A 19066-nucleotide genomic window follows, 5' to 3' on the forward strand; every position below is an offset into this window, starting at 1 on the left:
GAGGCAGTACTTTATAAGCTCCCTGGCTCTGCCAATGGTGGAGAAGACGTATTTCCTTAGCGGATAGCAGACACCAAGATGTGAGCAGGTTTCGCACGGGGAATATGATCTTTAATGATCAAAAACGCAGAACTCTGACTAACTTTTGCCAGGAGTCCTGGTTTCTATTAAACTCGACTCATCTTTTGCTTGGCCAGCCGATTTTGGAGGTGCGTCGGGCTCAAAAATAATAATGACTTTTAATAAAAATCATTTTACTGGGGGCTCGTACACATTCTTATCACATCCATACATCCATCCATTGTGTCAAGCACATTTGTGCATTTGTTGCCATCATCCTTCTCAAATCATTTGCCTTCTACTTGAGCCCTTAAGATCGGCTCCCCATTTTTCCCCCTCCCACCCCCAATGACTTTTTTAATGTTTAAAATCCTTTTTTCATCTTAAGGAAAATGGACTCAAGTATTTCCAGGCAACGAGAATGTTCTAAATGCTAACAATGGGTGTGAGGGAGAGAAAGCCAGAAACAAGGCAGCATCTTTTAAAATGGAGACATCTGTAGGGCCTCGTGAACCAACCGTGGAGCCCAGGAAACTTCCCGTCGCACTGTGGGTCTGGCAATGCCCTTCAGAAGAGTTTGCAGCAGTCCTGATCTCTGTGTTTCTCACCTTGGCCAGGCAGGCGGTTTGGGCTCACGCGGATTTGTTGTAAGGGAGCTGCAATTGCTTAAAATACAGGCATGTCTCATCTTGCGTTTTGAGTCACTTTGGGCAAAGTTGAGAGAATTGCAGTCAGCCTTTCCCGCCCCCACCCCTCTCTTTCCCTCTTTCTCCATATTCCATGGCCTTCCAAATCTTCCCAAGAAGTGTCAGTTATTTCCCCGGAGCTACAAATGAGGGGCTCTTTCATAATCGCTGGGCAACCGGGCTAAAGGGCACAGGCTCTCGGGACCCTTGAAGGGGAGGAAAGCTGCCCTAGAGGGAGATCAGGCCCTTTAGCCCCAGGAATGCCGGCTCCTGGACGTTGGGATGAAGACTTCCAGCCTAACTGGGCGCGCCTGGCCTTTCTGCTGCCGTTCCTGCCCGCGGGAGCCCGAGGCGAGCCGCTCTGGCTTTCCGTTGGACGCACACTGACCGAGCCAGCCAGCGGGCTCCCAGGAGCCAAGATGCATCCGTATTCCAGAAAGCTCGGCTCTGCCCTCCTTCCCGGGGTGTTTTGGTTTGCCCACGCCCCGCGGCCCGCCGCAGGCTCCTCCCCTTTCCTCAAGTTGCCTGCTTAGTAACGTGCCCTCTGGAAGCACATGCAGACTGTCAGAGCCCGGCCGCCCGCCCGCGCCTCCGAGCCCGCGGGGACCGCACCTGGTCCTGTGCACCGGTGCCCCCACCCGTCGCCGACCCAGAAAAGGTACGTGCCCGGCCCGCCGGTCCTGCTGGTGGCAATCGCCCCCGGCCTTTGCCAGACCGACGCTCCCCACGAGTTTGTTTCGCAGGCAGCGGGGTCGCGGGAGTTAAAGCTAGCCATTTTGGTAGGTCGAGGCCCTGCGGGCCATCCAACGCGGTGTCGCGCGGTGCCGGTTCGTCTCTTGGAGCGTGGGGTCGCCGCGGCGGCGGCTTGGGGGACTCGCCCAGTCCGCGCCCAGCTGCTCGCTGTAAATGGGACGCGCGGAAAGCGAGATTCAGGCAAATCTGCGCTCTCCCTTCTCCCCGGCGCTCCTAGCTCAGCTTTGAATCTAGTGTGAAGCCTTAGCCAAGTTGAAGGTCTTCGCTCGACTGACCCCCGACCTGTCATTTGACTGAAAAAGGCACAAACGTGAAGACCAGCTCGTTGTCCTCCCGTCCCCTTCCCCCAACACACACACACACACACACACACACACACACACACACACACTGGTGTGTGCCAAAAGTTTCCTAGGCGCCCCTGGGTTTGCAGTTACCCAACCCCCGCCCCCACCCCGTTGGCAGAGCAAGCTGGCTGGTGGCTGCCCTGGCCAGAGACATGTCCCCAGGGGCGCCTGGCTCTCCTCCGTGCGCTTGCAAAGACTGGGCATTTGAAATCTTGAAAAGCTGCAGGAGAAGCCCTGGCCTCTTCCGACCTCTGATCTCCACCAAGGGGAAAGATGTGCTGAGCGCTGTTTGAATCGCCTAAGAGCACTTTAAAGAAACGAGAACGCGGGCGCTGTAACATTAAGCAGGAAAGCTGGGTCGTTCTGCTCCTCTGTTCTAGAAGGGAGGGGATGAAAGCACTTACAAGGCAGTGGGGGAGTCCTGGGAAGACTGGTAGATTTGCCACCAAGAAAAGTGCCACTTTGTACTTGAAATAAAGACAGAAACGAAAATGATGATGTCTGATCATTTGCAAATGTGCCCAAAGCATTGTGTATTTCCAAGGGAGGGGGGAAGCATTTCCTAGCCACCCTGTAAGATACGCTGGTGTATTTCCTGGGTCTTAAGGGCACAGATGTGTATCTACCACCTGTAGCCATTGATATGATCACTCTGTTGGTTCCTAATGAAGAAAAGAGACACTATCTATTAGCAAGGCCCACATTTCATCCACACGGTGAGCTTTCCCGTGTCTATTATATGAATCATCCAGCAACTGGTCAGCACTTCCTGGACGTGAGTTCCTCTGGACATTCACTGACTGACCAAAGCACTCCTCTGCTTCTGGGGGCTATGCCTAAAGGTTGGTCCATCACATCCAGTCTTTTATAGCTTTATTGGAGGGAGGTGGGCAGATTTAAGAAAGAAAGCAGGAATTTCCGCGCCTATATTCTGAGTACAAAGTTCTCACACGTGGTTCTGTAAAACATGCGCACTGAAGCCTTGGACACCCCCCACCCCCACCCCTGCCGCTCTACCCGCTCCAGATTCCTACAAGTTCATAAGGTCTACCAGCCCCTCTCCCTGCTGTGGAGCTCTGCGGATTTCTCGCCCCTAGAGGCTGTCACACTCTCTTTCTCTCCCATTCTAGTGTTCTCCAACCCCGAAAAGGACCTTCGACTCTCGGGGGTGATTCCGAGGCATTAGAGGGCAAAGAAGAGACACTCCCCAAGAAGTGAAACATGACTAAAAGCAACGGAGAAGAGGCCAAGACGACGGGGGGCAGGATGGAGAGGCTACAGCAAGGGGTCCGAAAGCGCACGCTCTTGGCCAAGAAGAAAGTGCAGAACATCACAAAGGAGGATGTGAAAAGTTACCTGTTTCGGAATGCTTTTGTGCTGCTCACAGTCACGGCTGTCATTGTGGGTAAGTCATCCGATCGAATAATATAATAACAAGTGTATCTTGTTTCTCTCGGGCATCAGGCTGCTTAAGCGCATGATCAAGTGGACTGATTGTGGGGATCCAGGATGATGGCCCCAGCTTTCTGATGTTGATTTTTACAATAGTGACAGTTTGTTGACATGTTTGGAGCATTATATGATAAACATGTGATAATCTGAAAGAAACATCATTAGGCATAATGCAAATTAAGAGTTTGTGTGGGGATGGGAAAGAAATTAAATGGTTTTTGTGGTTTCGTCCCCAATCTCATTCAAGGACAAAAGAATGATGATATTTAATCATTAGGCATGCGCAGTTAAATAACAAGAACAAGCAACCAGCCTAGATTTAATCAAAGGGTAATGATTATAGTATGTCACGCTCACTTCACCCTAGTTTATATAATTAGTATACTCAAAATGCGATGCAGGTGCCGGGTAGGGTTAATTAAGGAAGCTTGGTGGTGCTGTCAGGTAAGCATTGGAAAGTAGACCAGGAGAAACATTAACACAGTTCTCTTTCACTCATTGCCGCCCACAACCGTCCCCCTTTTGAAGCACTGATGACAGCAATCTGTACAAATCAGACATTATGATGTTGTTTGCCTTGTTGGAACCTGAAGTTATAATTCATTGCCTACAGGGTAACATTGACAATACCTTGAAAAATCGCTGGCAGGGGGCCAGGGAAACAACTTACTTGGAAAGTTTGATGAAACCAATATAGAAATCAGTAGGTTAGTGAACCTATAAGTAGAAGCCGATGCCATTTATCAGAAATCCTCTGTTGTTTCTGCTAATTTGCTATTAGAAGCCATGCATGTAGTTGGAATCTGTCTCAAGGGTGCCAAACTGTGACTCTCTTAAAAGGAGGATTTACTGGTATATGTAATATACAGCTTTCCATGTAGTATAGAAATACAATTAGAATGTTGCCTTCCCATTCTTGTTCCTCCAAACAACGGGATTCTTACATTGTAAATGAATAGAAATATAGCAGGGGACCCAAGAGTGCTGGTGGTGTAGTGGTTATGAGTGGGCTGTTAATCGCAAGATCAGCAGTTCAAAACCACCAGCTGCTCCACAGAAGAAAGAAGGGCCTTTCAACTCCTGTAAAAAGTTACAGTCTTAGACATTCACAAGGGCAGTTCTACCCTGTCCTGTGGGTCGCTATGAGTCAGAATTGACTCGGTGGCATTGAGGGGGCAGAAATCATCCCAAGACTTCAGATATATCCCATCTCAACCTTTTGGCTCCTTTTAGTAATCCTTGTGATTACTCATCATCCATTCATGTTAAAGCTATTGTAAGAGAAAATGGCCTGACTGACCCAGAGAAGTTCTTCTTAAAGAGGTTCACATGTTTGAATATATTCCTGGAAGAAGTATTTCAGGACCATGCCATTGTCCTTGAAGTCTATGCAAATTGTGGTAGCCTCACCTCATTCTTTGCTTTTGCAATCATAATGGCCAACCCAAGCTGTAGCTAAATGGTAACATAGCAAGCACTTATGTAATCTTACCGTTCCAGCCACTTCTCAGTAGTCTTGTTTCGCTGCATACAGAGTAGCTTTCACTGACTACACTTTCTAGATATACAGTAAAACCTGCGTAAGCCAGAATGTGGGTAAGGCAGACTCCTGCCAGAGAGGGAAGTCTCAAACGCGATCTCCTGCTTGAGATCACTAGAGAAGGGTAAGACTGCACCTGGGCAAAGGCAGCACACTTGGGAGACCCAGAAAAACAAGGCAGTCCTGCCGCATTCAGACTCTCACAGTCTCCGCTGCCTTTGCTCACTTCACCGTGCAACAAGCCGATGAAATGAGCAGGTGGGTGCAGGAACTACGCTCGTCCGCATCTTAGAGTGCGGACTAGCATGGTGAGACACCCAACTCCCCAGAAATCACACCGTTTCGGAAATGTTACAGCTGGAAGGCAAAGCCAGGCGGCCGAGCACCAATGGCCGTTCTCTGCCCCCTGCTTCTCAGCTCTGCTGACTAGTTGACATCTTGTGAGAGGTGCAAGGAAGAGACATGCTGCTATGTCTTGCTGGAGGCTAATTAGTCCAGGGTGCTAGATAAGGGGCCACCATCTAGCATGATCGTTTACTCTCTGATTTACCTAATCACACTGCACAGAAAACTGAACGTTTCTTCTACAGAGGGTCAGGCCTCAATGATCTCATTCCTTGAATTTATTTGCTTTTTTAATGAAACTTATTTGCTTTTTTTAATGAAATCCCAAGTATATAATAAAATTTTTAAAAATCAAATAAACAAACCCTCTACCATCAGGTCGACTCCGACGGATAGCCTTCTTATATTGGGTTCCCTAAGCTTTGTAACTCTTTCTGTCTCCCTCGGAGTGGCTGGTGTGTTTGAACTACCAACCTTTTGGGTGGACTCTGAGCAAAGCGTACCTGACAATGCCGCCAGGCCTCCTTACATCCCAATAGCTCAGCATGTTGGGCAGGCAAGGGGAGGGGGAGATGCAGACACACCATGCCCAAGGGTACCACCAAAAGGGTTCACCTTCTAGAACAGAAATATTTCTGCTGTAGGACTGAGAGCTACACATGGAAAGTAGGTCTGTGGAGAAAGAAGCTCCCAAGTGACTATCACAAAGAAACGGCGGCGCTCACAAGAAGAAGGGTACACCTGGAATGGCAAGTCCACTTTTCCAGGAGTTTGCGGCTCTTCTCCAAACCTTGTGCAGCTTTTCCCTGGATTTGGGAGAACTGCCGGAAGAGCTGGCTGAGCTGGGGAAGATAAGTTGGCTGGGTGCCCTGGTGGTTGGCATTACTGATGGAAATTGCGGACAGAGATGCAACAAGGGGGCCACACGAACAAAGGAAAGGACTGAAAAGAACTCGTTGGCAGTCAGGGAGACCACCGAGTCGCCACCAGAGACTGGACGAGCTAGCAGACAACTCACGGCAAACAGATTTAGGAGAAAAAGAAGAGACCAGCCAGTTATCTTTAATGGGTCTCGCATGAGGGCCCACTGGAAACAAAGGTTCCGTTTCATTTATCTCAGGAGGTAACATGCCTGCACCAGTCTCCCTCTGCCTTTCGCCCCAAATACTAGGGGTACCATGCCTAGACATCACTCTTTCATTTCATTTTCTTACAGCATTAAAGGGGTGGGGAGACAATAAATATGCTATCAAAGAGGGAAAATGTAGTTATTTTCCTGGAGGATAAGGGATAAGATGTGATGAACTGTAGCTATTCGAATTCCAATTCTGAGTTTGGGTTAATTCTTAATTAAAAAACAATAACAACACTAGATCGGAGTACATTTCTGTCCAATCTGCTTTGTTTTATCTTTGGGAAGTAAAATGAGAGTGCATTATGTGGAAGTACAAACCAGGAAAACATTCATTGGAAGGAGTAGGGAAAGATTAATCTCAACTTTAGAGTAAAACTGAGCATCATTAATATTTGAATATCAATTCTTCTATAAGCACAGACATAGAACCGCTTGTGGTGTCTTTTGCTGAGAAAGACATTTCTAATGTCATTTTAAGCAGAAATCTGAAGGCACCATGCTATGATAAAAGCAACAGGGACAGGTTAACCACCCAAGACAAAGCAGAGCCAAGCCTCTTTAAGTGGGTGCACCTTTAAACCATCAAGGAAGGTGTCCTCCAGGGCTGTTGTAGACATCTGTCTGACAAAAAACATCCTGGGGAACACAGTCTTCTGTCTCCCAGAGCACTTTCTCTTGTCATACTCTGGGACTCTGGGAAAGCGTGACCTAGGACAGCTCTCAGAAAGAGAGGGAGAGACCTTTGTCATGCTCAAGGCACAGAATGCAAGCTGGAAGGAAGTCTCCGGCCACAGAAACGGGAAGGAATGGGTCCTAAGATGTACTTCCAGGACTGGGAAGCTGTAACGATAACTCCGTGGAATCAGGTGGCAGGTTTCTCTGTTATTGGTCCTAACGCACACGCACAGAGTTAGTTATTCAATTTACATTTAGGTTGTCATTTTTATGAACTTGAAATGGGTGATTTCTCAAGAAAGGACATGTACTGCCCAGTTCTTTATAAACTTTGTCCCTAGCCTCCTGCTTTTCTTTGGCAGTAAATTTGAATTGAACGGAAATTCCATGAAACTCTAGAATATTTGTGGCAGGCTAAACAAGGGACTGCTCACCTTGCCTTCTTTGCAGGGAATGCAAGCCAATGTCTGAGGAATGGAGTGAAGGGAATATTATTTTCCTCTGAACAATTTATTTGGGGGAGTTTGAATGCTGTTCTATGATGGCCCTGGATTATCTCAAAATATAGCTGATTGTCCACTAAATAAAGGAAAGCATTATCCTTTTTAAAATGAAAAACCCATGCCCGCTGCACGCTGACAAGTACTGAGTGCGCTGTGCATGCCATGGCACTGTCCTGCCCTCGGGTTGCTTCCTCAGAGAGACGGTTGACAAGGAAGGTGATGAAAGGCCACGTGAGGCTCAAAGGTATTCAAAAAGAAGCCTGCAATTAACTCTAAACATCTTCAAATGAGCTCATACTATGCCCACTATCCGATGTAACATCCCACTTTCTGTGTTCAGGAACAACTCCAAGTTCTCATTAGCAGCTGTGCTGGGACTCCGGTGCGTGCCATAGTGGGGAGAAAACAAAAGTGTGCGTTTTGATGAGGACTAGACCTGGATTCATATACCAGCCAGATTATTTAACAACTGGGTGATCCTAAGGAAGCCATTTAGTAGTTCTGAGTCTCCATTTCCTTATCTGTCTTGATATAAATAATATGTTGCTAATGCAAAGCACATACTCTGGACCAAGTATTGCTTTAAGAATTGCAAGTATGCTGCCTTCACTTAATCCTCATAAGAATCCAGGAAGGGAAGTATCCTATTAGCCTCGTCTTAGTGTCCCCATTTCCCATATGAGGAAACCAAGCTCAGATACATACCATAGGGTCGATGCATAGGGAGTAGGATTCAAAGCCATCCTTCTGGCTGAGAGGCACTGCCTGGCTGTGGGTGCTGGTCCTCGCCCTCCTAGTCTTCCCGAGCAATTAGTCACTGCGGCATCAACCACAGAAATGACCCCAAGAGGTTGAATTGAAAGCTCTTTAGAATGTCACCCATGAGACCTGGTGATTGAGTATGGAGAGGGGGCAGACTGCCAGCTGATGACCCATTTGCTGGCTCCAGTGGTGGGAGCGGGACGGCAATAAAATGTCCATACTGCATTTAAAATGCTTCGCTGGAGATGCTATAGAAGAGGCCTCGCTGTGAACAATCTCCAGACTGAACAAGACCCAGGTGCGTTTTTGAATGTAGAAGTGATTAAGGATCACTGACTCAGGTATGGCCACACTGCTCCTTAGAAGCAAGGATTGGTGAGACTTTGTCTTCCGTGCTCCAGACCTGTTGTCAGGAGAGACCCGTCCCTGGAGAACGACATTGTGCTTGGTCAAGTGGAGGGGCAGCGTGAGAGAAAGACCCTGGGCAAACTCTGTGGACGCAGTGCTGCAGCCATGGGCTCAAGCACGGGGGCAATGGTGAGGCTGGCACAGGACCGGACAGCGTTTCGTTCTCTTGTGCATAAGGGCGCTCTGGGTTAAAACCAAGTGGATGGCACCAAAGAACAACACGACCCAAGCTCCTCTTCCATAATCGTGTTCTTTCACAGGCCCTATTCTGCATGCCTGAAAGCCACCATCTTTTAGAAATGACACACTGATGGTGTCTGCTTCGGACATTTACCTACTACCTATCTGACTCAGTTCAGCCAAACAGATTAATACATGTGATTTATTCTCAGCTGCCGGACTGGTCGAGGGACCAAAGTAGCCAAATGTTTGGATTAGAGCAGCGGGTGTGGCCTGAGAGCACCACGTTGATACGTCTCCATTAGCAGAGCCTCCGGCAGAGGGGCATGTCTGAGGCGGTTGTTATGGTTCGGTGCCAAGGGGTCGATGGCAGCTTCTCATGACTCAAGTGGCAGAGCAGAACTGCCTCCTGAGGCTTTCTGGGCGGATCATCCTCCTATAGAGCTGCCATTGGGCTCGAAACTCCAACCTTTCTGTTAGCAGCTAAGCATGGAAGCACGGTGCCGCCAGGTCTCCCTGTCATGGAGATTACATAACCGGACTCCAACAGATGGTGGGTGGATTTCCAGGCTCTTTAGCGCGTCCTAGCCAGGAGAGAGGGTGTGCGTCTCAGAGATGGAGGAAGACTAACACCTGAGGCAGGCCCAACCCCGGTGGAACTTTGCCAGCACAAGCTCTGGGCAGAGCACTGGGCAGGAGGACTAGACCTCTGAGGCTGAGAAACAGTGAGTTTGCAGCACCAACCACTCGAACAGTGCCCCCAAAGTGACGCAGGCAGAGGGTATAAGAGCTAGAATATGATTTTCCTTTGTTTCATCTTCTCCCAGGAGAAGTATCAAAAGTTTGTCTAGGTCAGAGATGCCCATTCCTGACCTACGTGCCCATGGCCGCCCCCTCTGTCTCTCCACATTGTCCCCAGGCACTGCCTACTGCAAGTGTAAAGTTGGTGCAATCCAGGGCAGTGGATCAGAACTCTGGGTTCTGGACTCAGCTAACCTGGGTTTGGGTCCCAGTTCTGAAAGCAACCACCACGTCTTCATGCCTCAAATTAAATGATTACAGAAGCTCTCTGCCTAAATGCATAGCCGAGTTCTGCCACCCATGCACCTTGAAGCCTGAGCCAGCTTCCTTAATTGTCCAGCAGGTAACGTGTCTCCACTCACTCACCGCCATCGAGTCGATTCTGATTCATAGCAACCCTATAAGACAGGGGAGAACCGCCCCTGTGGGTTTCTGACACTGGACTCTTATGAAGCCTCATCTTTCTCCCCCCAGAGCTGCTGGTGGTTTTGAACTGCCGACCTTTGTGTTAGCAGCCCAGGGCATTACCTCTGTGCCACCAGGGCGCCTATAAACTATCTTTAGAGGCTATAAGTGCTCCACCTTTTGTAAGGCCCTTTGGGTATGGCCTTGCGGTCGTGCCATGGAACAGATGCTGACTTTGTGTTGCCAGCCTGCTGGAGCCTCGGAGACCCGGGGTCGAAGCAAAGGAAAGGTGGTCACATTTCGTTCAGAGTGAAATGGATCTTGTTTCTGGGGCTTGGGAGGAGAGCCAGGAGAGTGGGTGGAAGAGACTGAGTAGTCGTAAAGGGCTTTGAGAGGCAGAGATGAAAGGCACCGAGTCCGTGATAGCATCGAGATCTGTCTCTGACCGACCTGGGCTCCTGGGACAAACCCGAGAGCGATCGCCAAAGAGTTGCTGTCACGATGCAGACTAATGAGGGGCAAGAGTGACGTCACTGAGGATCAGAAAGAAGTTTTCTTTTTGTTTTTATCTTTGCCTATTTTTTTATGTGTGTTTTACTGTGAATTGGTGAAAGGCTTACAGAGCAGAAGAATTGAAGAAATATTGTTAATATATGTTTGAAGAACAATCATCAGGGTATTTTTTGTTCGGGCCGCTCAAGACCCAGCTGGGGGCATCTACCTCCCTGTGCTTGGCTCCTTTCCTCCAGGGTTTGGTGGCCGGGTGTTGTGAGCTGCCCGTGAGTCAGTTCCACCCCATGACAACGCCATGTGTGCAGGGCAGAACTGCTCTCCAGTCTCTGACTTCAGCAGCCTCATCAGCAGGCCCCTCTTTCTGCGGGCCGCCAGCGGGGTTCACACTGTCAACCTTTGGGCTAGTTGGCAAGCACTCAATAGTTGGTGCCACCCAGGAACCCTTGGTTTGGTGTCTGCTGCCCAGTAACTGCCAGCCCCATCGGCATGGGGCAAGACAGGTTCGGGGAGGTGAGGGACATGTGGTTGTTTCCCAACGGAATTTGACAAGGTTACCTTGAGGTAGGACGTCGCTGAAAGCTCAGAGTCCTCCAAAGAGGATTGCTGAATTTTAGCTTTCTCTGTTTCTCTCTTCTTGTTCATTGTGAGCCTTGGGCAGACTGCGTCAGCCGCTTCACCTTGGCTCCTTTATCCAGCGGTGTGTTCAGAACAATTGCTTACAGTAATAACCATTTTGGTGGTGTTACAGTGGCAAAGCACTTTCTGCAGCGAGATAAGGCCCTGGCCAGGGTGTCCACCTTCTGATCAGTATCTGCAAAGGTCTGGGATGCAGCTCAGATGACCATGCCAGCCAAAGGCCCCGGGGTACAGACCAGGGTGCACTACCAGCTAATTTGCCGTGTGATTTTAGACAAAGCCCTGGGCTTCCCACTTTCTCAGCAGCGAACTAAATTTGAGCTAGTGTCCCCTTCCAACCCCACATATCATACTTTTGAGTCTCATTTTGCCTTCCTCTAAAAAAGCATCCGAGTAGATAGACTGGGATACACAGGTGTCTCCTTAACCACACTGAAGCCTTCCATAGTGAGGCCCTCCCACCCCACGCTAGAAAGTCCATCCAAACTAATACCTAGCCATTTTCTCTCTCCCTGAGGTCACCCACAGCCACAGAGCTCATTCCCACTCTGATGCTGTGGACTAGGGTAGAAGTGGTTTCCAAGAGTGTAAACCTTCCTGGAAGCCGAGTGCTCCATCTTTCTCCCGGAGAGCAGCAGGTGAGTTCTAACCCTGTCTTTAGATTATGAGCCAAGAGAGCACCCCCAGAGAGCGCCCCAGGGTCTGGCTTTAGGTCTGAAGATGATTCTTTTTCAGCCAGTCTTTGATGTCATGGTGGAACATACTTTTCCCATTCAGATCTCTCAGTCGCTCATAAATCAAAGGGGGTGGTGGGTGGAATGGCGGGCCTTTGTTTTGGCTGGAGTGTAAACAAGATCGAGAAAGCGCATGCACAGTTTGGAGGAGGTAACCAGGGTTGAAGCGCCACCCTGTCCAAGTTGTCTGTGCCAGGTGCTAGAGTGCTGGGTATTTATGGAACAGTGGGATCTGTCATTCAGCAGGAATTCGGATAGGCAGCTAGGTCGGCAGTGTCATTGTTGTGCTGCATTGTCAGAGGACGAAAGACACAGAGCACTCCAGGACACAAAGTTTGGCCGTTACATTCACCATCTATAAAAATTATGTTATAGTTGTTAGCTTCGACGCTAACAAAATTACACAGAGCTTACCCCAGAAACCAGGAGTCCGCTGGGCCTCCACCATCATTCAAGAGACATGCTCACGTGGTTTTGAAATCAAAGAAAGAGAGATCGGTGAAGACCCCAAATGTTAGAGGAAGATCCTAGGGCGCTTCAAAAAGTTTGCGGAAAAAGGGAAGTTGGAAGATAATGGAACTTCCCATGAACTTTTTGAAAACCCCTCCTATGCCCTGGATAAGTGGTTAAGACCAGGGAGAAGAAAAACAAAAACCATCCCCACTTTCTCCTTCTGTTTTATATCAGAGATCTGAAGGAAAACTTCGGAGCAGTAAGGCCCACTTGAGTTTTGAGTTTCAAGACTGAGCGCCTGTCTCCAGGGAGGGCCTTCGTTCTTCTTGTTCCCAAAGAGCCGTCTTCTGTTCTCCAACAGTGACTCCAGGCTCCTAACTGCTGCTATCGCCCAGAGGGAGACCGTGGGAGACTTGTGTCCGCGGGCATGGAAGACGAGGCTCGCTTATCCCTCAGGAGAGGACGGATGTGCACTTGCTGCCCTCTCACCCTTAAAAAAGATGGTGCCTGCTTTTAAACACATGGAATCGCTTGAAATTCCATCTTTAAAGCAAGTCCAGCAAAACCCCAGGGCCACGTGGGCTTTACTCGCCACACGCTGGGATTCCTGCCTCCCTGATGAGCTGAAAACAGTAAGAAGTAAATTATGAATTGATTAAGAGACCGCCTATGTGATCAATGCCATTTTCTTTTTTTAATCGTCCTTTTTTTTTTTTTAAGGAAACAAAATAATTATCTAATCAAAGCTGAGAGTCACTCAACTCCCTGGCGTTTTTCAAGTTGTAGTGTTACACTGTTGTTGTCGATGTTAGGTGGCATTGTGTCAGTTCTGATTTCTAGGGACCCCGTGTCCCACAGAAGGAAGGAAACCCCGATCAGTCTTAGGCCTTCCTCAGCATCATCACTAGACTTGGGCCCAGTGTGGCAGTCACCGCGGTCATCAGTTGTCATGTTGCGGGTCCTCTTCTTTGTCACTGATTCCTGTTTTACCAACACTGGTGGCCTTCTCCAGGGACTGGAGTGACTCAAGCCCCCCAGTTATTTTGTGATGGTTACGGAGTTTTCTGAACTTTGCCTCTTGTATGCTCTACTTTATTCACGAGTGTATTTGCAGCACACATAAATGTGAAGGAGAAATATCCTCTGCACATCATACATGTATTCCTGGGCGTGAGCAGATAAGCATATGGTCAACTCTGTCAGGAATGACAGAGTAATGACATCACAATCATTGTCAAAAAGAGCATTTCAAGAGCTCTCCTGAAGTGCAATGTCTCAGTGAGGTGATACTATCTGTCCACCCACGCAGAAGACCAGTGAGTGACCATTAGTCAAATGTATGCACAAACCACTGATGCCAAATATGAAGAAATTGAGGATTTTGCCTAACACCCCAGTGAGGAGTTTATTCAATGTGCAATCAAGATGCGTTGATGTGTACAGATGATTGGGATGCAGAAGTCAGAAACCAAGAAGAAAGATCAGCAGTCAGGACGTATGCCTCTGGTGGCAGAAATGCTGTTGGCGATCACATGCTAGAGGTCCGTAGCGTCCATATCTACTTCATACCTTATGTAGTCCACCTTTCATATCATCCCTCAGTAGCACACAGTGTCAAAGCACTCATGACTCATTGAAGCCACATGTATGCTGATGGACACTGAGGCTGTTTCCAACAGTTAGACAATTTTTAAAGGTGTTTGAATAATTTTAGACAAAGAATACTTCACTTACATACAATTTATCTTATCACTAGAATTTGAATTGTAACGCTTTAGGGTATATTCGTTTGTAATTTTAATGATACTGCTAAACTTTCTCCTGTAGAACGTTTACTAATACACTCTCCCAAACAGTGGAATTTACAAAAAAGCTAGCCAAGCGACTTCTGCTGCCAGATAGAAAGATGACTGGGTTTTTCGACTTGTGTGAGCTGGCTAGACAATAAACTTAAAGAAAAAAATTACTTGGGGGAAAAAACAGAATTTCAGAATAGAATAAAGTAGATGCAAAAGAGAGAATAAAGTAGACTCCACCTTTCTGCCTCAAAAATATGGATTTAATTCATATTAATTCCTATCATACTCAAAGATTTTTCTTGCACAGTACATTCGAGTGTTGGAAGTACTTTCAAATGTCTTATCTACCATCTTCACAACAGTAAAAGAGATGGAAGAAAGTTTTAGATGCCTGGAGAAGAACATCATGCTGGGTAAAGCAGAAGGTCAGTGAAAAAGAGGGAGACCCCGGACAAGATGGATTAATATGGCGGCGGCAACCATGGGCTCAAGTACAGGAACAATTATAGGATGGCACAGACCCGGGCAGTATTTCCGCTGAAGTACATAAGATGGCTATCAGTCAGAGCTGACTCAGTAACACCTGCCGACACCAACATCCCCAAGTTTAATAGCAGATGTTTAGAGACGGGAATAATGAGCAACTTTTTAAGGGCACTTATAAGTGAAAATATCAAAATATTCCAGTAGCCTCCAATCTAGCGTTAGCTCTCTCAGATATAGTCTTGGACATTGCTGCGTATCCGTAAATCATTTCCCAGAATTCTAGTGCTGATAACCTGAAGACTTGAACACAGAGACCGCTGGACTCCAGAGTAAAAAGTAACACCAGGAAAGAAGAGTAAGAGAGAAGGGGCCTACTGCTGCTCCCGTGAAGAGATACAGTCTTGGAAACCCTGTCTTATAAGCGCACTCTAAGTTGGCGTGGACTCGAAGGCACCGAGCTGGGTTGAAGTTGGGCTGCTACCTTCTTCCTATGACAGAAAGAAGAGGCTTTCAACTCCACAAAGAGGTAAACAGTGTCGGACACCCACAAGGGTCCTTCCACCCTGTCGTGTAAGGTCGCTGTGAGTTGGAAACGACTTGATGGCAGTAAGTTTTTGGTTTATTGGTCATCCTACACAGAGACATAGGATAGTAGAAAGAAGCTCTGAAAAGAACAGAAGGAGCAGATGGAAGTCGCTCACTTGCTGTACATGAGCATATGATTTGCAAGCGAAATGCACGACGTAAGGTACTTCACTTCCAGTTCCTACTCACTCATATGAGTTTTTCTGAAGTCAGGAAGAAAGCAAGAGGCTCTGATGATTGAGGCCGCTGTCTTTGGAATGGAAGGAGAGGGTTTTATTTTTTTTAATGAGAGTGGGTTGGACATTCAAAAGCCCGAATGGATTACTTGTAAATCAAAAATTTTCCTAATCCTGGTGAGCTGAGTTTGAGGACCAGCACTGGGCTTCCTGACACCAGAGTTCTTCTGACGCAGTTGTCGTCAGAGTCGCACGCCGTGTGAACTTGAGTGTGTGCCCATGTTTTACTCGCTTGGTTGATCTCCCAGGGTTGGTTCTTCTAGGCACTACTGGTGGAACACAGCTGGGGCAGGTATTTTCCACCTCTAGCGACAGTGACAGGAAATACCAAAGGACAAAAGAACAAGCCAAGCCAGGGCCCAAATCTCTGAGGGATGTGGGAACAGGAGATGGGGGAGGGTGGAGGTGGCCACAAACACAGAGTCGCTTCTCACCAGGAAATGCCTGGAAGTTTGGGCTGGGACAAAAGACCAAAGAGTGGACAGACAGACCTCCTGGTCAGGTGAGTGGAACTTTATGTCCGCCCACCCCGTCAAGCTGGCATGAGATGGACCTATGACTTGCCCAAATTGTCCAATCTGGCCAAATCCTGAAATGGAAGCTTTCAGTCGGTCCATCAGAATAATTGGGGTTATTTATTGCATACCTGCCATAATAGCTGGGATGGTGCAGTTGATCAAGTGTTTGTTAGTTTTTGTCGGAGTCACTCGATGTTCTCACATATTTTCTCCAGGAGTTTGCAATCGATTAGAAGATCCACGCTAAATTCAGACCCTGAGCAAGACTGTAATGCTTTTGATTTGCATGATTTACTCAGGACGTTGAGTAAATGTTAGCAGGAGGGACAGACCCAGGAAAGGGATGGCTTTTCATGCGTGGTCAGGGAAAAAGAAGATCCTCAATACAATGGTTTGACACAGTGGCTGGAACCATGGGCTCGAGCTTAGCGATCATGAGTCTGGCACAGGGCCAGGCAGTGTTTCATTCGATTGTACATAAGGTTGCTATAGACTGGAACCAGCTTGATGGCACCTAACAACAACACGTGCCCTGGTGGCATCGTGGGTTGTGCTCTGGGGCTGCTAATAGTAATGTAAGGTCAGCAGTTCAAACCCACCAGCTGACTTTGGGATATATACAGCTGCAGACAATCCGGGGAGCAGTTCTGCTCTGTGCTAGAGGGTCAGTGTGAGTTAGAATCACCTTGAGAGCTATGAATCTGGTTGTCTGGTTTCGTACAAGAGCTGTTTTGACATGGAAGGAGCACACCAACATGTGTGATCATGAAGGGCCAAGGGGACCAGGTTTCAAGCAACAAAGGCGGGGAGAAAATCATATCATCATGAATGAGGGGAGTGTGTGATGGGAACCCAACGCCCATCTGTAGACAAATGGACATCCCTTGCAGGGTTTAGTGTAGCAATAATGAAACTCACAACCTTCCTCTAGTTCTTAAATGCTTCCTCCCCCCAAACTATCATGATCCCAATTCTACCTTGCAACCTGGTTAGACCAGAGGATGCACAGCGGTACGGATGGGAACTGGAACACAGGGAATCTAGGACAGATGAAACCCTTCTGACCAACGGTGAGAGTGGCAATACCGGGAGGGAAGGGGGCGTAGAAAGGGGGAACCAATCTTGAGGATCTACATATAACCTCATCTCTGGGGGATGGGCAACAGGAAAGTGGGTGAAGGGAGACGTCAGGTAGTGTAAGATAAGATAAAATAATAATTTATAAATTAGTAAGGATTCATTAGGGAGGAGGGAGCGGGGAGGGAGGGGGAAGGAAAAGGGAAAATGAGCTGATTCCAGGAACCCAAGCGGAAGGCAAATTTTGAGAATGATGAGGGCACAAATGTATAAGGGTGCTTTACTCAATTGATGTATATATGGATTGTAATAAGAGTTGTATGAGCCCCAATAAAATGATTAAAAAAACAAACGAACAAAAAATAGCTCCCAAAAAAGAGAGAGAAAACGTTTGCCAAAAAAAAAAAAAAAAGAAGAATTGTTTGGAGGCCTTGATGGGCATCAGTGACACACTGGCAAAAACCCCTGATGTCATGGGGCCTACATTTTAGCAGGAGGAAACAATAATGAACACAATAAATCATAAATTTGGGTATGTTTTCCAAAGTGATGAGAACTGTTGAAAGAAAGCAAGGGAAGGGGAGAGAGGTTAGCACAGGCCTTTTGTGAAAAGACAAGATTTGAGCTAAGCCCTGAAGATGAACCTTGTGACTCTCTGGGAAGAGTGCTGAAGGCATAAGGAATAGTCAGTCGTGCACGGACCCGAGCGTGGGACCACAGGTGACAGAAGAACAACGAAAAGGCCAATGTCGACACAGAGCAAGCCAGGGGGAGCAGAGGAGGAGGTGTGTGCCAAAGCACCATGAGGCCAGGAGAACAGGCCTCAGGTAGCCACTACATGGCATTTGGCTTTTTTTTTAGTCTTCACGGGAGGAATGACATTCTGACTTCAGTCTTAAAGGGTCTCCCTGGGTATGAGGAGTCTGAGTGGCATAGCGGGTTAAGCACAGGGCTGCTAACTACAAAGTCTACAGTTCAAACCCACCAGAGGCTCCATGGGAGAAAGATGAGACTTTCTGTTCCTGCAAAGAGTTGCTGTCTCTGAAAGCCTAGGGAACAGTCCTGCTCTGTCCTTCTGGTTCACTGTGAGTTGGACCCAGCTCAATGGCTGGGCGTTATTTGGGGTTCTGGGTATGAGGTTGGGACTAGACTATGGAGGGTGCCTCCGTTATCTGGTGGTTGACATTCGTTACGTGGTTGACATTAACAAGCAGAAATTTGTTTTCTCACAGTTCGGGAGTCTAGAAGTCCAATGTCAGAGTGATCGATCTAGGGAAAGACTTTTGTTCTCTGCAGCCCTGGAGGCAGGCCTGTTTCTTGGTTCCATAGAGATCCCCACATGTCTTGGCGTCTATTTTACCCTAGGTCTGCTTCTCTCCTTGGCTGGTTTAATCTCTTTTGTATCATTTTTTAAGAAAGATTGACTCAAGATACTCCCTATACTTACCCTGCCTCATTAATATAGCAAAGACAACCCATTGCCACATGGATGGCAGTACAATCATAGGCATAGAGGATTCACAACAAAAATGTGTGTGAGTGCGCGTGTGTGTGAGTGCGTGCGTGTGTGTGTGAGTGCGTGTGAGTGCGTGTGTGTGTGTGAGTGCGTGTGAGTGCGTGTGTGTGAGTGCGTGTGTGTGAGTGTGTGTGAGTGCGTGCGTGTGTGAGTGCGTGCGTGTGAGTGCGTGTGAGTGCGTGCGTGTGTGTGAGTGCGTGTGTGTGAGTGCGTTTGAGTGCGTGCGTGTGTGTGTGAGTGCGTGTGTGTGTGAGTGCGTGTGTGTGTATGAGTGTGTGTGTGAGTGCGTGTGTGTGTGCGCGTGTGTGTGTGAGTGCGTGTGTGTGTGAGTGCGTGTGTGTGCGTGTGTGTGAGTGCGTGCGTGTGTGTGTGAGTGCGTGCGTGTGTGAGTGCGTGTGTGTGAGTGCGTGCGTGTGTGTGAGTGCGTGTGTGTGTGAGTGCGTGTGTGTGTGAGTGCGTGT

The 19066-nt window shown here is 47.9% G+C and overlaps 1 protein-coding gene across 1 annotated transcript in view; it reads left to right on the top strand.

Moving 5' to 3' along the window:
- Window positions 1–1252: 1252 nt before the first annotated feature.
- The window catches only part of SLC1A3 (solute carrier family 1 member 3), a 108467-nt gene continuing 90653 nt past the window's right edge, over window positions 1253–19066 (top strand). The window contains exons 1-2 of the mRNA XM_075540938.1: window positions 1253–1404; window positions 2977–3251. Of these exons, the coding sequence (XP_075397053.1) occupies window positions 3068–3251 (184 nt within the window). The 5' untranslated portion in view covers window positions 1253–1404; window positions 2977–3067. The remainder of the gene's footprint in view (window positions 1405–2976; window positions 3252–19066) is intronic.

Source organism: Tenrec ecaudatus, chromosome 2 (genome assembly GCF_050624435.1).
Source record: "Tenrec ecaudatus isolate mTenEca1 chromosome 2, mTenEca1.hap1, whole genome shotgun sequence".
NCBI lineage: Eukaryota > Metazoa > Chordata > Mammalia > Afrosoricida > Tenrecidae > Tenrec > Tenrec ecaudatus.